General features: G+C 36.9%; 1 protein-coding gene across 5 annotated transcripts in view; it reads right to left on the bottom strand.

The window, feature by feature from the left end:
- Nucleotides 1-17,304, bottom strand: part of Naprt (nicotinate phosphoribosyltransferase) — an 88,648-nt gene extending 71,344 nt beyond the window's left edge. For 2 of the 5 annotated variants that reach the window (XM_065229238.1, XM_065229248.1), the window contains exon 1: nt 16,738-17,302. In XM_065229238.1, the coding sequence (XP_065085310.1) occupies nt 16,738-16,849 (112 nt within the window). In that variant the 5' untranslated portion in view covers nt 16,850-17,302. Of the gene's footprint in view, nt 1-16,737 lie in introns of all 5 variants that reach the window. The other 3 variants (XM_065229230.1, XM_065229257.1, XM_065229264.1) reach the window with 3 other exon arrangements.
- Nucleotides 17,305-17,698: the final 394 nt, after the last annotated feature.

Genomic DNA, 17,698 nt, shown 5'->3' with positions numbered 1-17,698 from the left:
ACTGAGATATTTCTTCTCAACTAAGGGTTCTTCACATGTTCTAAAAAATCACGGATCTCTAGGTTTACTTTTAAAAATTGGCTATTTTTCCGGTAATTCCGGATATCCAGAGCACCATATTCCGGCCACCCGGTAGCAGTATCAATATTTTGATGTCATATTTCCTCTATGCTCATGATTGTATGCAATTTAGAAAAAATCGCGGATCTCTAGGTCTACTTTCAAGAATTTACTATTTTTCCGGTGATTCCGGATATCCAGAGGACCGTTTTCTGGCCACTTGGTTGCAGAATCGATATGTTGATGGTTTATTTCCTCTATGCTCATGATTGTAAGCAATTTTGAAAAAATCGCGGATCTCTAGTTTTACTTTCAGGAATTGGCTATTTTTCCGGTGATTCCGGATATCCAGAGGACCGTTTTCTGGCCACTTGGTTGCAGAATCGATATGTTGATAGTTTATTTCTTCTATGCTCATGATTGTAAGCAATTTAGAAAAAATCGCAGATCTCTAGGTCTACTTTCAAGAATTTACTATTTTTCCGGTGATTCCGGATATCCAGAGGACCGTTTTCTGGCCACTTGGTTGCAGAATCCATATGTTGATGGTTTATTTCCTCTATGCTCATGATTGTAAGCAATTTAGAAAAAATCGCGGATCTCTAGTTTTACTTTCAGGAATTGGCTATTTTTCCGGTGATTCCGGATATCCAGAGGACCGTTTTCTGACCACTTGGTTGCAGAATCAATATGTTGATAGTTTATTTCTTCTATGCTCATGATTGTAAGCAATTTAGAAAAAATCGCGGATCTCTAGGTCTACTTTCAAGAATTTACTATTTTTCCGGTGATTCCGGATATCCAGAGGACCGTTTTCTGACCACTTGGTTGCAGAATCAATATGTTGATAGTTTATTTCTTCTATGCTCATGATTGTATGCAATTTAGAAAAAATCGCGGATCTCTAGGTCTACTTTCAAGAATTTACTATTTTTCCGGTGATTCCGGATATCCAGAGGACCGTTTTCTGGCCACTTGGTTGCAGAATCGATATGTTGATGGTTTATTTCTTCTATGCTCATGATTGTAAGCAATTTAGAAAAAATCGCAGATCTCTAGGTCTACTTTCAAGAATTTACTATTTTTCCGGTGATTCCGGATATCCAGAGGACCGTTTTCTGACCACTTGGTTGCAGAATCAATATGTTGATAGTTTATTTCTTCTATGCTCATGATTGTAAGCAATTTAGAAAAAATCGCGGATCTCTAGGTCTACTTTCAAGAATTTACTATTTTTCCGGTGATTCCGGATATCCAGAGGACCGTTTTCTGACCACTTGGTTGCAGAATCAATATGTTGATAGTTTATTTCTTCTATGCTCATGATTGTAAGCAATTTAGAAAAAATCGCGGATCTCTAGGTCTACTTTCAAGAATTTACTATTTTTCCGGTGATTCCGGATATCCAGAGGACCGTTTTCTGGCCACTTGGTTGCAGAATCGATATGTTGATGGTTTATTTCTTCTATGCTCATGATTGTAAGCAATTTAGAAAAAATCGCGGATCTCTAGGTCTACTTTCAAGAATTTACTATTTTTCCGGTGATTCCGGATATCCAGAGGACCGTTTTCTGACCACTTGGTTGCAGAATCAATATGTTGATAGTTTATTTCTTCTATGCTCATGATTGTATGCAATTTAGAAAAAATCGCGGATCTCTAGGTCTACTTTCAAGAATTTACTATTTTTCCGGTGATTCCGGATATCCAGAGGACCGTTTTCTGGCCACTTGGTTGCAGAATCGATATGTTGATGGTTTATTTCTTCTATGCTCATGATTGTAAGCAATTTAGAAAAAATCGCAGATCTCTAGGTCTACTTTCAAGAATTTACTATTTTTCCGGTGATTCCGGATATCCAGAGGACCGTTTTCTGGCCACTTGGTTGCAGAATCCATATGTTGATGGTTTATTTCCTCTATGCTCATGATTGTAAGCAATTTTGAAAAAATCGCGGATCTCTAGTTTTACTTTCAGGAATTGGCTATTTTTCCGGTGATTCCGGATATCCAGAGGACCGTTTTCTGGCCACTTGGTTGCAGAATCGATATGTTGATAGTTTATTTCTTCTATGCTCATGATTGTATGCAATTTAGAAAAAATCGCGGATCTCTAGGTCTACTTTCAAGAATTTACTATTTTTCCGGTGATTCCGGATATCCAGAGGACCGTTTTCTGGCCACTTGGTTGCAGAATCGATATGTTGATGGTTTATTTCTTCTATGCTCATGATTGTAAGCAATTTAGAAAAAATCGCGGATCTCTAGGTCTACTTTCAAGAATTTACTATTTTTCCGGTGATTCCGGATATCCAGAGGACCGTTTTCTGGCCACTTGGTTGCAGAATCGATATGTTGATGGTTTATTTCTTCTATGCTCATGATTGTAAGCAATTTAGAAAAAATCGCGGATCTCTAGGTCTACTTTCAAGAATTTACTATTTTTCCGGTGATTCCGGATATCCAGAGGACCGTTTTCTGACCACTTGGTTGCAGAATCAATATGTTGATAGTTTATTTCTTCTATGCTCATGATTGTATGCAATTTAGAAAAAATCGCGGATCTCTAGGTCTACTTTCAAGAATTTACTATTTTTCCGGTGATTCCGGATATCCAGAGGACCGTTTTCTGGCCACTTGGTTGCAGAATCGATATGTTGATGGTTTATTTCTTCTATGCTCATGATTGTAAGCAATTTAGAAAAAATCGCAGATCTCTAGGTCTACTTTCAAGAATTTACTATTTTTCCGGTGATTCCGGATATCCAGAGGACCGTTTTCTGGCCACTTGGTTGCAGAATCCATATGTTGATGGTTTATTTCCTCTATGCTCATGATTGTAAGCAATTTTGAAAAAATCGCGGATCTCTAGTTTTACTTTCAGGAATTGGCTATTTTTCCGGTGATTCCGGATATCCAGAGGACCGTTTTCTGGCCACTTGGTTGCAGAATCCATATGTTGATGGTTTATTTCCTCTATGCTCATGATTGTAAGCAATTTTGAAAAAATCGCGGATCTCTAGTTTTACTTTCAGGAATTGGCTATTTTTCCGGTGATTCCGGATATCCAGAGGACCGTTTTCTGGCCACTTGGTTGCAGAATCGATATGTTGATAGTTTATTTCTTCTATGCTCATGATTGTAAGCAATTTAGAAAAAATCGCGGATCTCTAGTTTTACTTTCAGGAATTGGCTATTTTTCCGGTGATTCCGGATATCCAGAGGACCGTTTTCTGGCCACTTGGTTGCAGAATCGATATGTTGATGGTATATTTCTTCTCTGCTAATAATTGTTTGCAATTTAGAAAAAATCGCGGATCTCTAGGTCTACTTTCAGGAATTGACCATTTTATCGGTGAATCCACAGAGCCACCTTTCGCGGGTGTTCCCGTTCCGATTTGCCAACCACAAGTGCAATCAGTTCGTTGTCTGTTCCGTTCGAAAGTAGATAGTTATACCTTTCAAATAGTTGCTCAATCTTGAAATTTGGTAACCAAATCACCGAGAACCAGTCATGTCAACTTCAATCGACACGCATTTTGCTCGGGACTTTTCCGGGTTTTTCCGTTCCGGCTGGCCAACCACAGGTCCAATTGGTTTTCTATCTGTTCAAAATAAAATTAGATAGCCATATCTTTCGATTGGTGGCTGAATCATAACGATTGGTGATTGTATTGCTGAGAACCAGTCATGTCAACATGCATCGACACGCATTTTGCAGCCTTGGGGTTATGTCAGTTAATACTCCACCTCCCGATTTTTTTTCCAGACCATTGAAAATTGCGGTCGTCTCTATAAACGTTATAATTGTTACCAAAAACTTCTTCACTTCTCACACTATCATCCCAACTTGTTTCATTAGCCATTATGACAGAGTTCCGAATTTGTTTTGTTCTGTAAAGTGTCGTGATCTTCGTTATTTTTTTCCTCTATGGGGCGTGTCAGTTTTGTAGAAAACACGAGTGCCTCTCCTTGATGTAGAGAAGTCGTCAAGTCCTGGATAATGTCGGGGTCTGCCGGATCATTGTCTTCCTCCAAGGGGTGCGTCAATTTCGTACAAAACACGAATTCCTGCATACACACGCCTCGCATGATGCAGTTGCAGCCATCCCGTTATGCAAGTGCGCTGGAACGGTACGTGGGTAAACATCGCACGCCGGGTAGGGGTTTAAGATTTCCCCTCGTTTGAATTGCATTGTGGGTCGATAGTTGGCCTGCGGCGGTCTGGAAAACCGATCTTTCGCTGCCGCAAGAAGCTCACGATCAGGTGTCAGTAGGTTGTTTCTATTCTGACTAACACTGCTGCGGAAACTGTTACGGTTAGTGTTGTTGTTTCGATGATTGTTAGATATGTTATTGTTGTTGTTGTTGTTGCCAAAATTGTTGTTGTTGTTATTTTTGCTGTTGTTGTTGTTGTTGTTGTTGTTGTGGTTGTTGTTGTGGTTGTTGTGGTTGTTGTTATTGTTGTTTTTGTTGTTGTTGTTGAGCAAGTTTTGTTTCCTTCGCCTTCTAGCCTTTCCAGCTATTTTTTGCTGTATCAAATGGCGTGATTTTCGGGCATCTACCGACAGTTGTCTTATTACAGTGAGTGGTAATTCCATATCATCATATCACCATCAACATGGTGTGGCTGGTAGCAAGACGAGCGAACGTTTAAGGGAAATTAACTCTTAAACAACAATAATGATTTGTGGTCCTGAATAGAACCGTTTTGTCGTGATGGTTGAGTATTTAGGGTGTTCAACACAGATGAGGCTGGCGAGCTGTATGTTGTTTGGAACGAGAGTGACGCGCTTGGCATAGATGGTCCACAGCGGCTCACGACAAGCAACTGAATCCGATCAGTAGCGGTGCGGCTTTTTCCTCCTTCTTCGGTGAATTTACGTTTATGTGGGCTGCAGCTCACTGCTGGAGGACAATGTTCAAAGCCACGCACCGAAAGCACTCCTGCTGCTGCTGCTTTCTGCAGGCAATTGGTGATAATTTTGATCGCCATTGCAACAGTTGGACATTTGTGTAATTTTCATTAATAAAGTGTTTGTTGTAGCAGATTTGTAGAAAAATTACCAATCGGTTGGCTTGTTTAGAATTAAAATTTAGCCGCTATTGACTGAGTTAAAAATGGTCAAAACCTAACCGCTTTTCGTAACGCGGTCGATTTTGGTTTTTTTTTTTAATTGCACCCCAATATGTTGCCGAAAGACGTAATCCTACGTCAAAATGTTGTAAAATCAATTAAACTCTTCCAATAAAACAACTGGGTTTGAATTGGTATAAAATACTATTCAACATGCATTTGAACCGTGCTTTATCGAGAAAGAGCTAAACGGCTCGCGTGTTTCAATAGGCTGGGCGCCACTGATTCTGTTGATTAGCATTTCAAAACCAGGTGAGTTGAAATAATATTTATTATGTTTGACCTTTCAAGTGTATTGGGTACACACCTTATCTTGCACAACAGAAGCTTCATGAACGGTGGAATATATCCATCATAAAGTCATGTTATAATAGATTATGTCTTCACAAAAGACAATTTAATTTTATTTAAGCAACAACAAAGATCATTTGGATGAAGAAATGTTTAAGTTTATTAAATACATCTCCTAGAATAATCTCGCTCACGAGATAAACTTACCACCCGGATCATGACAGAAGTGCATCATCTTTTATCTCATGGAGATTTACAGCACGTCTGTGTCTACACTCTATCAGGGACAAGGAAATATATTCTCATTATACCTACAGCATTCAGTGCACCGGCTATAAACTGCTGATAACAGAGCCGTCTTCAAACCGGCTCAAATTCGGTTACAGCTACCTATTAGTGACGAAAGTCAGCATCAATTTTGCTTTAGCCGGTCGGCAACAGTCATTAAATGTCAAACAAGTGTAATGCTCTACCAACAATATGAATCGGCGCTAATCAAAATGTGTAATCTTGACACATGACGGTCTCTGATTTGTAAATGAGCACTCCAGCGAGGAGCAGCACGCCGCTGACGGTAAACTAGCGATAAGATAAATAACGCTTGCTATTGACATGACACTGCACATTGACCTGCTAACAAAAAAATCTTTGTTTGGAAAATATCAGCAGATGCATAGATTGGCTCCCGCGTTACAAGCCTGCACCAGTTTAAGAATGGTCAGAAATCATAGTGCCAAAAGATGTTTACAAACAATTCGGCTTGCCGACTACAAAGCAGTGCTGCCACATTCGTCCGAGTCCTCATCTGTATTTTGAGTTTCAAAAATCTTTTTCAACTGTAGAAAAAGCTCAATAAACTACATTTTTCCGATGAATCTGTCTGTTTCCTTTTTCAAAAATCTGTATCTGTAATTACATATTTATTTTCCAGAAAATCTGTATCATTACAGATAAAATCTGTTTTTGTAACATCACTGCTACAAAGTGGCAATATTGTTGTTAGTTGTCGATCACTGGCGATGACGATGCCCGAGCAAAGTTAGAGATCAAATTGAAATCAGAATTTGCTGTTATGATGTAACTTATTTTGAATACTCCATTTGATCTCATTTTGGTTGACTTAACGGTTAACACATCAAAAATGAGAGCAAAATTTTACACTGTTGAATCAAACGGAAAACTAATCCTGCTTTCAATGAAATCAATTTGATTACTGATTTTGCATTCATAATGTTTGACTGAATACGGGCCTGGTGTAAATGGTTAGCATCCAAGCTTCTCACGCTGAAAGACTTGAGCTCAAATGTCACCTCGGGTTGGTTACGAATGACCTAAAATGTGTTAAACAAAACAATTAAACAATAATCATTAGTTCAACGACAGATAAGCTTAACTTAAATTTTAAACAAGACGTTAACAGCAGAACTTCAAGTTAAGTTGCTTTCATTTAAAATGTCTTGACTGCATAATGAAAGCACAATATGATATCAGACTAATGTCGTGACAATTGTAATCAAAATGAGTATTCATTATGATAGGAACTGCAATCTTTAATATCGATGTGCTTTCATTTTGTTAACCGGCTTTGCTCGGGTGGTGGGACTAATACTAATAACATGCTTAGACAGAATACACACTTTTTTTTGCACACCATCCTCGGCTGGGTCGCGGTCGGTACACATTACAGTGGTTGGCATTCGCATGAACGCACACTGTTTTTTTTTTTAAATCTGAAAACGGAGCAACAATTTCCGATAAATTTTCTTTCCAATCTCAAATGCTGAACTACAGCTTATTTCATGATTCTATAGTTCAGGGTTGGTAGCAATCACTGCTGTTAAAAATAGTGATTTTAGTGACCATGTTATAAGTGACCAAATAGTGACTTCTGGTTCTAAAAATAGTGACTAAAAAGTGACCTAAGAGAAGAAAAGTAGTCGTTATGATGGCCACCAAATAAATGTTTGATGTTTTAGACTTATTCACTGGTATATTTATTTAGTATATTGAAACACTTATGTACGATATGAACCTTCAAAGTGAAAGATTCTATAGAAAGTTTATAGCCAAACCCACGGTATTAGTCAGGGTGTCTACTAACTTCAAAAACCTGGAAAACCGGGAATCCTTAGTCTCAGAAAAAAAAACAAGTAACAAATAGCTTTAAAAAGAAAACAGAAGCTTGAAATGCTTTTTTTTTTTGTTTTGGAACATGCATATTTCCCAGAAATTTTAAATTTGAACTAGTTCTGGACTTAAAAGCTATGATACTTCAAGAAATTTTCAAGAATCTAGAGTCAAATTCCATGCACAGTTTTAAAGGCTCGTGGAATTTTATTATAATTTCTAAGGACCTCATTGCAAGGGAGTTCTGGGAAAAAAAAAATCTTGGAGAAAAACATCTGCTTTCAAGATACTGAGGAATTTTAGATTTCAATTGAAGCCTGATAGTTTTGAGTAGAATTTTAAGAAACCCTGAATTGAATTAAAAGTAAATTTTTATGAAAACTCGTAGGAATCTCTGAGGAGCACAACTCTAGCGAACTTCAAAAGAAAATTCCAAGTATAATTTCATAAAGTTTGTGGGAGAAAACAAATTCGGAACATAAGTTTTTTTAATACTAAAAGTAGGATTACAATTAAATCTGAGAACAACTGCAGGACATCTTCAAAGGAATTCGGAAATTAAATTCAGGAGAGTTTGCCAAAATTATGAAAAGAAATCGAATCAATGTGAGTAGAATACCAAGGGAAGGAGTGAGATTCAAAAGGAAATCGGAAATGAATTCAATGAATATTCGGAGAATCTTTCCAAAGGGTTCATATTGTGGAGAATTTCAAGGTAGTTCCGAGGAAAACTAAAGAAAATCGGAGGATAGCTTCATCAAAAATTTGAGGAATATTTCAATGAAAATCTCCGTTGAATATGGAATGGACTATTCTGAAGGAACTACCTGAAAGTTCCCAAATTTAACCTGAAGTTAATGAAACTGCCTTGAACTTCTTTTGTAGTTTGAGAAACTAGCCTGAGCCTCACAATACTTCTCATCAAATTCTTAAACTTCCCTGAACTTTTCAGGACTTCCTAAAGTTTACTATTTTTTTTTCTAATGATCATGATCATGGATCTCCTCTAAAGGTTTAACAATTCGCTGAAGTTCTCTAATCTTCTTAAAAATTTATGAGACTTCTCTAATGTTAACGGAACTGCTCTGAGGTTCTCTGTTCTTTTCTGAAATTCTCAAAACTTCTCTAAAGTTTTTGCAGTTCTCATGAAGCTTGTTGTACTGCGCTGAATTTAATTGCACCGTCCTAAAAATGTTTAAGCTTCCGTGAACTTCTCAAATCTGGGAACTGCTTTAAATTTTGAAATTCTGAAACTAATGAAACTGAACTCCGCTCGAAATTCCTCCAATTTTCGGAGCTTTCTTCACTTCTTTCAAATGCTCCCGCATTTTGCTAATGTTCATAAAAATTCCTTAAGTTCGCGAATCTCTCCTTAAGCTCCATAGATTTCTATGAAGTTCTCGAAATGTTTCTGAAGACCACTGTCGTTCAGTGAAGTTTTCGAAGTTTTTCTAAATTTGTGGAACTTTTGTGCTCCCGCAATTTTTATGGATTTAGAACGAAATAATTAATATAGTTCTATGATTTTCACTGAAGTTTTCAAGATGTTTCTAATGTTCATGAAACTTCTATTAAATTATCGACACTAATTTAATACTTCTTCAATAATGTAGACTTTCCTGATGTTCCTGAATAAACGTTTCTGAGTTTCTTTAAAGTTCTCTAGACTGCACGGAACAAGGTTTTGTTAAGGATCGCCATTCACCGAGGACAATAACGGCTTTGTACAGCTGCATTGCGCCAAAACCACCATCATCAGGGCTGAGTTTGGAATATATCGCCCATTGTTGGAGGACCTCACCGCTTATACTGGAGCACCGAATCAGTCGGAGTAACTGTTTTTGCAGGTAAATACTCATTAGTTCGGTATATGTCTAGTCGAAGCTTATATTGCATGATACTAATGCCAACTTTCGATGCATGCTGATTCGTTGCATGGATGGACAATTGGACAACCGTCGCTTCTATTTGCCTTGATCGAGGATTTCGAATATTATCATAATTTTTAAGAGATTTTAGAATGATTTTTTTTTTAAAAAGATACCAACATATTTTTTTGAAGATAGTAAGCTCCAACTCGGAATAACTTTAAATACCGTCTCTGTTTCGATAATCTGCAAAACGTTTGCTTAGAGTCGTGTTGATTAAAGCTGATGTCGACATCAAAGCAGCCGGAAATTCTTGATCGGAATTTAATCCGAGGATAAGACCGATTGGAGCTTACCACCATAAGAGAGATTTGACTAGAACTCCAAGTCATTTGTGGGACCTCAAGCGTTCAGATTAGAATGCTTAGGTAGATCTTTTGGAAAATTCATGACCATTGTGAAGCGGATTTCTAATGAATATTCAAAATAAGTTCTTAGAAGAATTTTACGAAGGAAATTCTTAGAAAATTTAAAGATAGTTTCAAGTGAATTCTAAAGAGAGCTACAAGGATCTCACGATAAATACCAATGGGGATCGAATTTTGAGGGAACAATTCCAAAAGAATTCTGAAATGAGTTTTATAAGAATCCCGAGAATAATTCCAATAGCATCTCGAGAAGAATTTCAAAAAAATTTTCAGAAAAAATGTTCCAAGATAATTATGAGCAAAATTGTATGACAATTCTGAGAAAAATTGCATGGAAATCATAAGGAGAATCCTGGCTAATTTTAAATAGAATCATGCAAGGAAGCTTCAGTGAATTCTTTCGAAGCGAATCTTAGGATCAATTTCTCGAATTTTTCGAAGTGTTCTGAAATGGTGTATTTTCAAGTGTCTCTCGAAGAGAATCTCATATAAATTTTAGAGAAACTCTGAAAATAGCTCTGTGATGGCAAATGATTCAAAGGAAATTTGAGAACATTTCATAAAAATCCTGTACTTCTGCAAGATACTTCAAACCTCGATGAAGCTTGATGACTTCTTGATGAGAAACAAACATTTAAGTTAAGCATGTAACCAGATGCGATTGAGCCCAAGAGATCACTCGGATAAATTAGTTATAATTTAGCAAGCAGAAATTTTCCTGGCTCAAAACAACCGGTAAAATCACCAAAATTACGGGAAAACCCGCTGCAAACGAAAATTTGAAAATTGTTCTTCCCTTGTTTTTGAATATATACCCCTGATGTCGGACATAAAATGAAAATATTATTTGCATCAGCCATATTCAAGGCAATCAAAAAATAATTTTATTAATTCAAGTGCATTGTCCATTTCCTCACGCTGCTCATTTTTACTAAGATGATTTTAGGTTCAGTTGTGGTGATTAGAACGAAAAATTGAGGCACAGAGAAAAATGTTCAAAGTCTGCGATCAAGACAAATGTTGGCAATTTTTAGAAATCAAACTCGGATATAGAAACTTTTGAAACACCTCAAATTTTCATAACTCTGGGATCTACACAACTTTTATAGATAGTAGTCCAAGAAAAAATCTCATTATCCTAGAAGGATGAAAATTTTCCAAAATGGAAAGGCCGTGGACATACACGACAAATAAATAAAATATGAGAACCACGTTCACGTAAATTCACAAAAACGTAGGTCACAGGAATCAATGATTTGTAAAAATTTCCACAAATGCGAAGTTGGTGAGATGTGACATTATTTTCAAAAGTTTTGTTCCTCAGGGCAGAGAATCGTTTTTTAATTTGTTTTTGCAAATCCCGCCAGATAACTTTCATGGCAGGATCGCGTGTTCTTTGAAATTGTCTTCTACGGACATTTTTAAGACGGATCAATAGCTGAAGATCATCGTCTATTATAATTGAATCGAATTTAACCTCGTATTTTGGTACTGAGGCAGCTCTTGCTTCAACTATAGAAGTAGTCAGAGATTCAAGAGCATAATTAATTTCATCTTTGGTTTGCAAAGGAATGTTTGGATCGAAGTTATATTCCATAAATGTTCGATACTGCTCTCAATCAGCTCTATGGTAATTGAAAGTAGAGCTGTTGGGATTACAAATTATTTCCGGGATAAATTTGAAAGATTGGACCAATTTTTCAATGCTGGGACTTAATGGAGATCTCTAAAACAAACAAGTTAAGTAAATGTGCGGCCTGGAATAATTCTAACATTTTGAATATATCAAGACCAACAATTGAAAAGGCCTCAACTTTATTTTGTAAACAAATTTTGTAAGGCCATTTTGTCGCGAACCGAAGTCCGCCATCGCAAACCATCAATATGAACCGGTAGGTTCTCTAAGTTTTGGAATAAACTATTGCTGGAGACTGTTTCGCGCTATGGAATTTCCTTCATTTTCTTCACATTGTTGTGGGAATTATCTACAGGTAACTCTTGAAAGTCATTCTTAAATTATTTTAAGGTGTCTTATCAATGCTTTAAATAACTGCGAAATTCTCTGCTAAATTCTCAAATAATTCTCGTATGAGTTGCCTTGAAATTCTGCAAGGAATTGCATAGGAATAATTCACGAAAAATGTTTTGAAACTCTTGTACAAACTCTCCTCAGATTTACTACCATCGAACACTCCTCGGAATTGGCCTGGAATTTTACTCAGAACTATCTTGAAATCCACATTAGACTTCGCTGAATAATTAGGCCGGAACAAATCACAAGTTTTTCTTTTGTCACTCGGGGCTTGCAGCACCAGTCGAGGGGGGGGGGAGGATAAAAAATAAACCAAGAAAAAAAAAAAATTTGAAAATCGTTTTACATTATATCCAAACCGTATATTTCAAACGCTAACATTTTTCTTAGCCTTCGCTTTAGCCTTATACTTCTTTGAAGCCGTGATTGTTGACACTAAGGCCACAAATGTTGACTTTATTATGTGTAACACTCGAGTTATCATCAAGACATTTCGCGCATAAGTTTTTGTATCCTTTCAATAATGTAGATGAAAAGGATCAAAGTAATTGATTTTTGGGTATTGATAAATTCCGGATAAACCATCAAGCGGAATACCACAAACGTAACAGTTCTTATGAAAAAAAAACGTTCTGTTTTCGATACTTCCTCCCTACCCAGTTATAGTTTTCTCAACAATTCAAGCGTAATATTCAGAGGAAGGAGTCAAAATCCATCTTGGCTGAACATAAAAACCAAATTTTAATAAAAATACGTAGTTTTGTCAATTTAAACCTGGCTTTGTATGTGTCAAAATCCAACTTAGCAGAAAAGGAAAACAAAAAAAAAAAACATTTTCGAATTACAAACCCGGTTCAACCTTCACGTATGGATTCAGCAAGGTCCATTCTAAAAACTACAAGCCTATTTTTCAAAGATATGAGATTTGGCAGAACCGAAAAACCAAATTTCTATGAAAATACGTATGGATTCAGCAATTCGGTAAAATCCACTCCGAAATTTACCTTGGCTAAACCCAAATTTCTATGAAAATACTTACTTTTGAGAATTCAAACCCAGTTTTCTAAAAAATTGTGCATGCTTCAAAAAATTTACCATCACGTATTGATTCAGCAAAGTTCGTTCTATAAAATTCAAGTCTGTTTTCAAGGATCGGAGCCGAAATTCAACTTGGCAAAACAGAAAATCAATGTTTTTGTGAAAGTACGTACTTTTGTGAATTTAAACTCGGTATTCTCAAAACTTGAAGAAATTCAACCCTCACGTATGGATTTAGCAACATCTATTAAAATACAGGCTTATTTTTCAAAGATAGAAGCCAAAATTCAGTTCGGCAAAACAGAAAAATTAATTTTCTATGAAAATACCTTCCTTTGTGAATATTAACCAGGTGCGTCCTTCCGGTATTCAGCAAGTTCCATTTTATAAAATCCAAGCACAAATTTCAAAAGATTGAACCGAAATCCAACCTGGCTTCAAAAAAATCCACCATCACCATCACAAAGGTCTATTCTATAACATCCAAGCCTGTTTTTCAAAGGACGGAGCCAAAATCCAACTTGGCTGATAAAATCCAAATTTCTATAAAAATATGTACGTACTTTTTGTGAATGTAAACCCAATTTTCTCAACAATTGTGTTTACTTAAAAAAATCTACCATCAGGTATGAACACACGAAAGTCCATTCTTTAAAATCTCAGCCTAATTTTCAAAGGATGTGAATCTCACAAGAACGAGGAAGGGATCTAAGGGAGCGGAATCTACGTTAAAAGTTAGGTGAATCACTTCAGGAAAGCTCAGACTAACATTCAATATAATTCAATCACTCAACAGAAAAGTTTGGACTCCCTAAGGAAGGTTTTGAACCACTTCAGAAAAGGTTGGACACCATTTGGAAATTTAGGCTTCACTTCGGAAAACTTTCTACACTTTCACTAAGCAAGACTGTGTCCTTGCCAAATGCCAAAGCAGTTAACAAAAATCTGGAGCTCACTTAGGAAAATGTCAAACCCGCTCTGACAAGTTTGGTTTTAGTTCGGAAAAATTTGAATCAATGCAGGAAACGTTGGATTCATTTAGGAAAAGGATTAATCAGCTAATGTTGCCTAACTTCAGAAAAAGCAAAACTAATTATTCAAAGCTTGGAGTCGGTATATGTTGAATCACTTCAGGAAAGCTTTGACAACTTAACAAAGGATTGAATAACATAACAGAAAAGTTTAGGCTCAGTTAGAAAAATATTGATGACTTATTCGAAAGTTTGAACTCACTTCAAAAAAGTTCAGTTTTGAATCTGCTTTGAAAAGTGTCACCTCAGTTAGGAATTTCCTGAATCGTTTCTAATTTGGTCTCACTTCTAAAAATTTTAAACCAATTTTGAAAAGATTGGATTTAGCTCGGAAATTGTTGAATCACTGTAGAAAAGAAGTAAATCATTAAGGGGGTATTCCCAATCTTTTGCCTTTTTTCGGCCTGTTTTTCAATTATTTTTTTTTCAAGGAAAATGAATAGTAATGCGCCTAACTCTTTGGGATTCTTGTTTATTGAACATTAAAGTTTACAAATAAATTTTTTTCGACATAAAAAAAGACATTATTGACGTCACAAAATGGCGACAAACAGACCCCTGTTCGCCGCAAACGCCTGGACGGGCGAAGACTTTTCTCTGGAACGGCTTCATCTGAAACAGATTTCGTGATGAAATTAATAATCTGCATAAGATTCTCTGGAGCTTCTCCCGTTGGCAGCAAAAAATCTTGCAAATTAACAAAATGGCGGCCATATGAAAAAACAGGCGATTTTTAGCCCGCTTTTTTGCAACTTTAAGGTGCTTCAAACAATGTTAAATGTTAATATTTTTGGCTGAAAGTGGGAGAAGCTCCAAAGAATTTAATAAGGAACAAAATGCGCAAAGATTCAAGTCAATATCTCTTATAGTTTCTGAGAAAAATCTTCGCCCGATAAAAAAATGTGGTTTCGAGAAAAACGCGTTTAAAGTTTTGACTTTAGTTAAAACCATTTGGGGGGGTTCTTACCATTAGTCAGCTATGCCTGGACACCGAATTCGCTTATCGGAAAACGGCTTGGGGGGATGAAAGTATGTAGTCTAAAGTACAAAAAAACGTGAAAAAAAAAATTTGATTTTTTGAAAAAAAATACCCCCTTAAGTATCATTGCAGAAGGTTTGTAAGTTAAGAAATGTAGATCGAATGCAAAAATCTGGCGACTACGGTGGGCTGGGCACGTAATAATGTCGGATAACGACCCAATGAAAAGGGTTCTTGGAGTGATCCGACTGGAACAAGACGAAGATGTGCGCAACGAACAAGAGGGATCGATCAGATTGAAGGCGGCTTACCTAGTGAGTTGCCAAACAAGATTAGGAATGATGTTCGATGAAATCCGTTTTCAACAACTGAAAATATACACTGAAAGTTTTATTTTATTTCCCCCTTGGTGATATTCCAAAATTTTGAAGGGGGGGGGGGGGGGGGGGTGACAAAAGAAAAACTTGATATTTGTCCCATAAATATTTAGAAAATCTAGTTAGAGTAATTTTTTTAATAGAAAATCATCTTCACTGCTTCACGTTAAAATTCACCTGGAATTGTCCGCACAATTCCATTTTTCCATTTCCATCTTTGCAAATCACATACCAATTGGTGAGAATTATTCTAAAGTTGTCGGAACTTCTCATAAAATCCCAAAATTTTAAGGATCAGAGTTAAAGTTCCCGCAATTTCCCTTTAAATCTCGGAACTTCGCCGAACTTCACGTAACTTCTGTAAAGATTTTGAAGCTTTTGTGATTTTTTTATCGACTTTTCGATGCTCTCTGGATTTCCCTGAAATTCATTTCAACTTCTCTGGACTTTCAGAAATTCCCTGGACTTCCCTGAATTCCACAGGAAACTTCTCACGATTTTCCTTATTTATTTGATTTGATCTTCCCTGAAGTATGCTAACGGATTTTCCCTAAAAATCACCCAATCTTTTTTGAAATTTCTTGGATTTAGCAGAAGATTCGAAAAAATTCCTAGATGTTCTTGGATCTTCTGTAAAGTTGTTATGATTTTCCAAATATTCATGAACCTCAATGAAATTCCCGATATTTTGACGTAGACTACGTCTTACGGGAAGGTAGAGGGGGTAAATTAAAAATCTAAAATTGCGACCGCCACAAAAAAGTTACCGGGCCTTAGCCTGGTTAGTAAAATAAGCAACATGAATGTTTCAATCCAATTCATGATGTACCAGTTCTGATAGAGATTGTAAGAATGAGGATGATGTATAGACCAAGATTTAAAGTACCTGTTACACTTATCAATATATTGATAAAACAATTAGGAGATATATTGTCAAAAATATTGATGACATAAATTGAAGGCAACCTTCAGGCTGAACGCCTCCCTAATAAAGACAACTTAACTTCTGAATCAGATAAAATAAATTCCCTGAGGATTCCCGGTTTTCCAGGAGTTTCAAGGTAGTAGACACCCTGTTAAAATTAGGTTTGCAATTTATGTTTTTTTTTTAAGTTTAACATGCTAAATAGAGCCTAATGAGACAAGCCTCTTTTACCTCTATGCAATACCAGTTTTCCTTTTGCCCTTATAATTGATGAGATTTAAGCGTATTAATCATTTTATAACCGACAAATATAGGGCACCATCATTCGAACGCCAGGCACTGTACTATAAGTGCAAGCTGATAGGAGAGTACTACACTCCTAGCCTTTCATTGAGAGAGCAAGTTAATTATAACGATTTAGTAGTGCGATGAAAGTAGGACTCACCTGTAAGCAGTGGCTGGACAACGCTGTTATGGTAGTAGCGATTCCAACTGTTTTTGCTGGAGGCGAAGGCGCCGTCCTCCAACAGATCGACGCTGTTGTTGGCTGACATCATGGAATTTCACCGCTCAACAGCTGACAGTAGTAGTTGATAATGTCTAGTTCTACCGATTTTGCAAATCTACGACCTTTGGGACACTGTGTCACTGTTTCACCGAGATCCACCAACACTGCCGCCAATTTATCAACCTTCACCTTCCACAATCACAATCAGCTTCCCAAATTCGCGAATTGATCGAATCACGCTACACACCTACTAACACTTTTCTCTTGCCCACGGCAGACGAAATAAATAAAAAAAAGCACAAGAAAAAAAAATCACCAAACTAAAATTAAACGCGAAACACCAGCAAAGAGATTTGGAATTCGCAAAATCAAACGCCTAATGACGAGCACTGATAGTGGCCACTATCAGGAATGTATGGCTAGTTTTTTTGTTGCTTCCTTTTTTGCTCGAGTGTCCTTGCCTGCAGCACTCTGCGCTCCGGAGAAGATGATTATGTTTTGGCGAACCGAACCGAACGAAATCGAAAGCACGACTGAATGTCAATGAAAGTTGCAAATTTGGTTTATGTGTGCACAAACACCGTTGTTTTACTACGCGCTCTGTTATGTTTGTATGAGTGCGACGTTGGCGACGACCGAGCTCAAGATTCCTACGGACGGCTGCCGAACGTGCTTGGGAAGCGTGTGTGATGACAGCAGTAGGCTGGGCTGGATTAAAAGTCTCGTAAAATTCGGATCAAAATGGTGATTGTTAGCGATTTTGCTGGGAAGTTCCAAGCATTTTAAATTTAACGAATTTGATTTTCATCCATTGCACAAAGTGCCCAAACAAATAACAGTTATTTGCTAGAATGCATGAAAGTATTCCACCACGCTCCGGAGCGACGACGGCCTTGCG

Source organism: Ochlerotatus camptorhynchus, unplaced genomic scaffold, assembly GCF_037179485.1.
Source record: "Ochlerotatus camptorhynchus isolate MF236.1 unplaced genomic scaffold, CSIRO-AGI_Acam_v1.1 ptg000024l, whole genome shotgun sequence".
Classification (NCBI taxonomy): Eukaryota; Metazoa; Arthropoda; class Insecta; order Diptera; family Culicidae; genus Ochlerotatus; species Ochlerotatus camptorhynchus.
The sequence above is the reverse complement of the archived record's forward strand: the minus strand, read 5'-3'. Positions and strand labels throughout refer to the sequence as shown.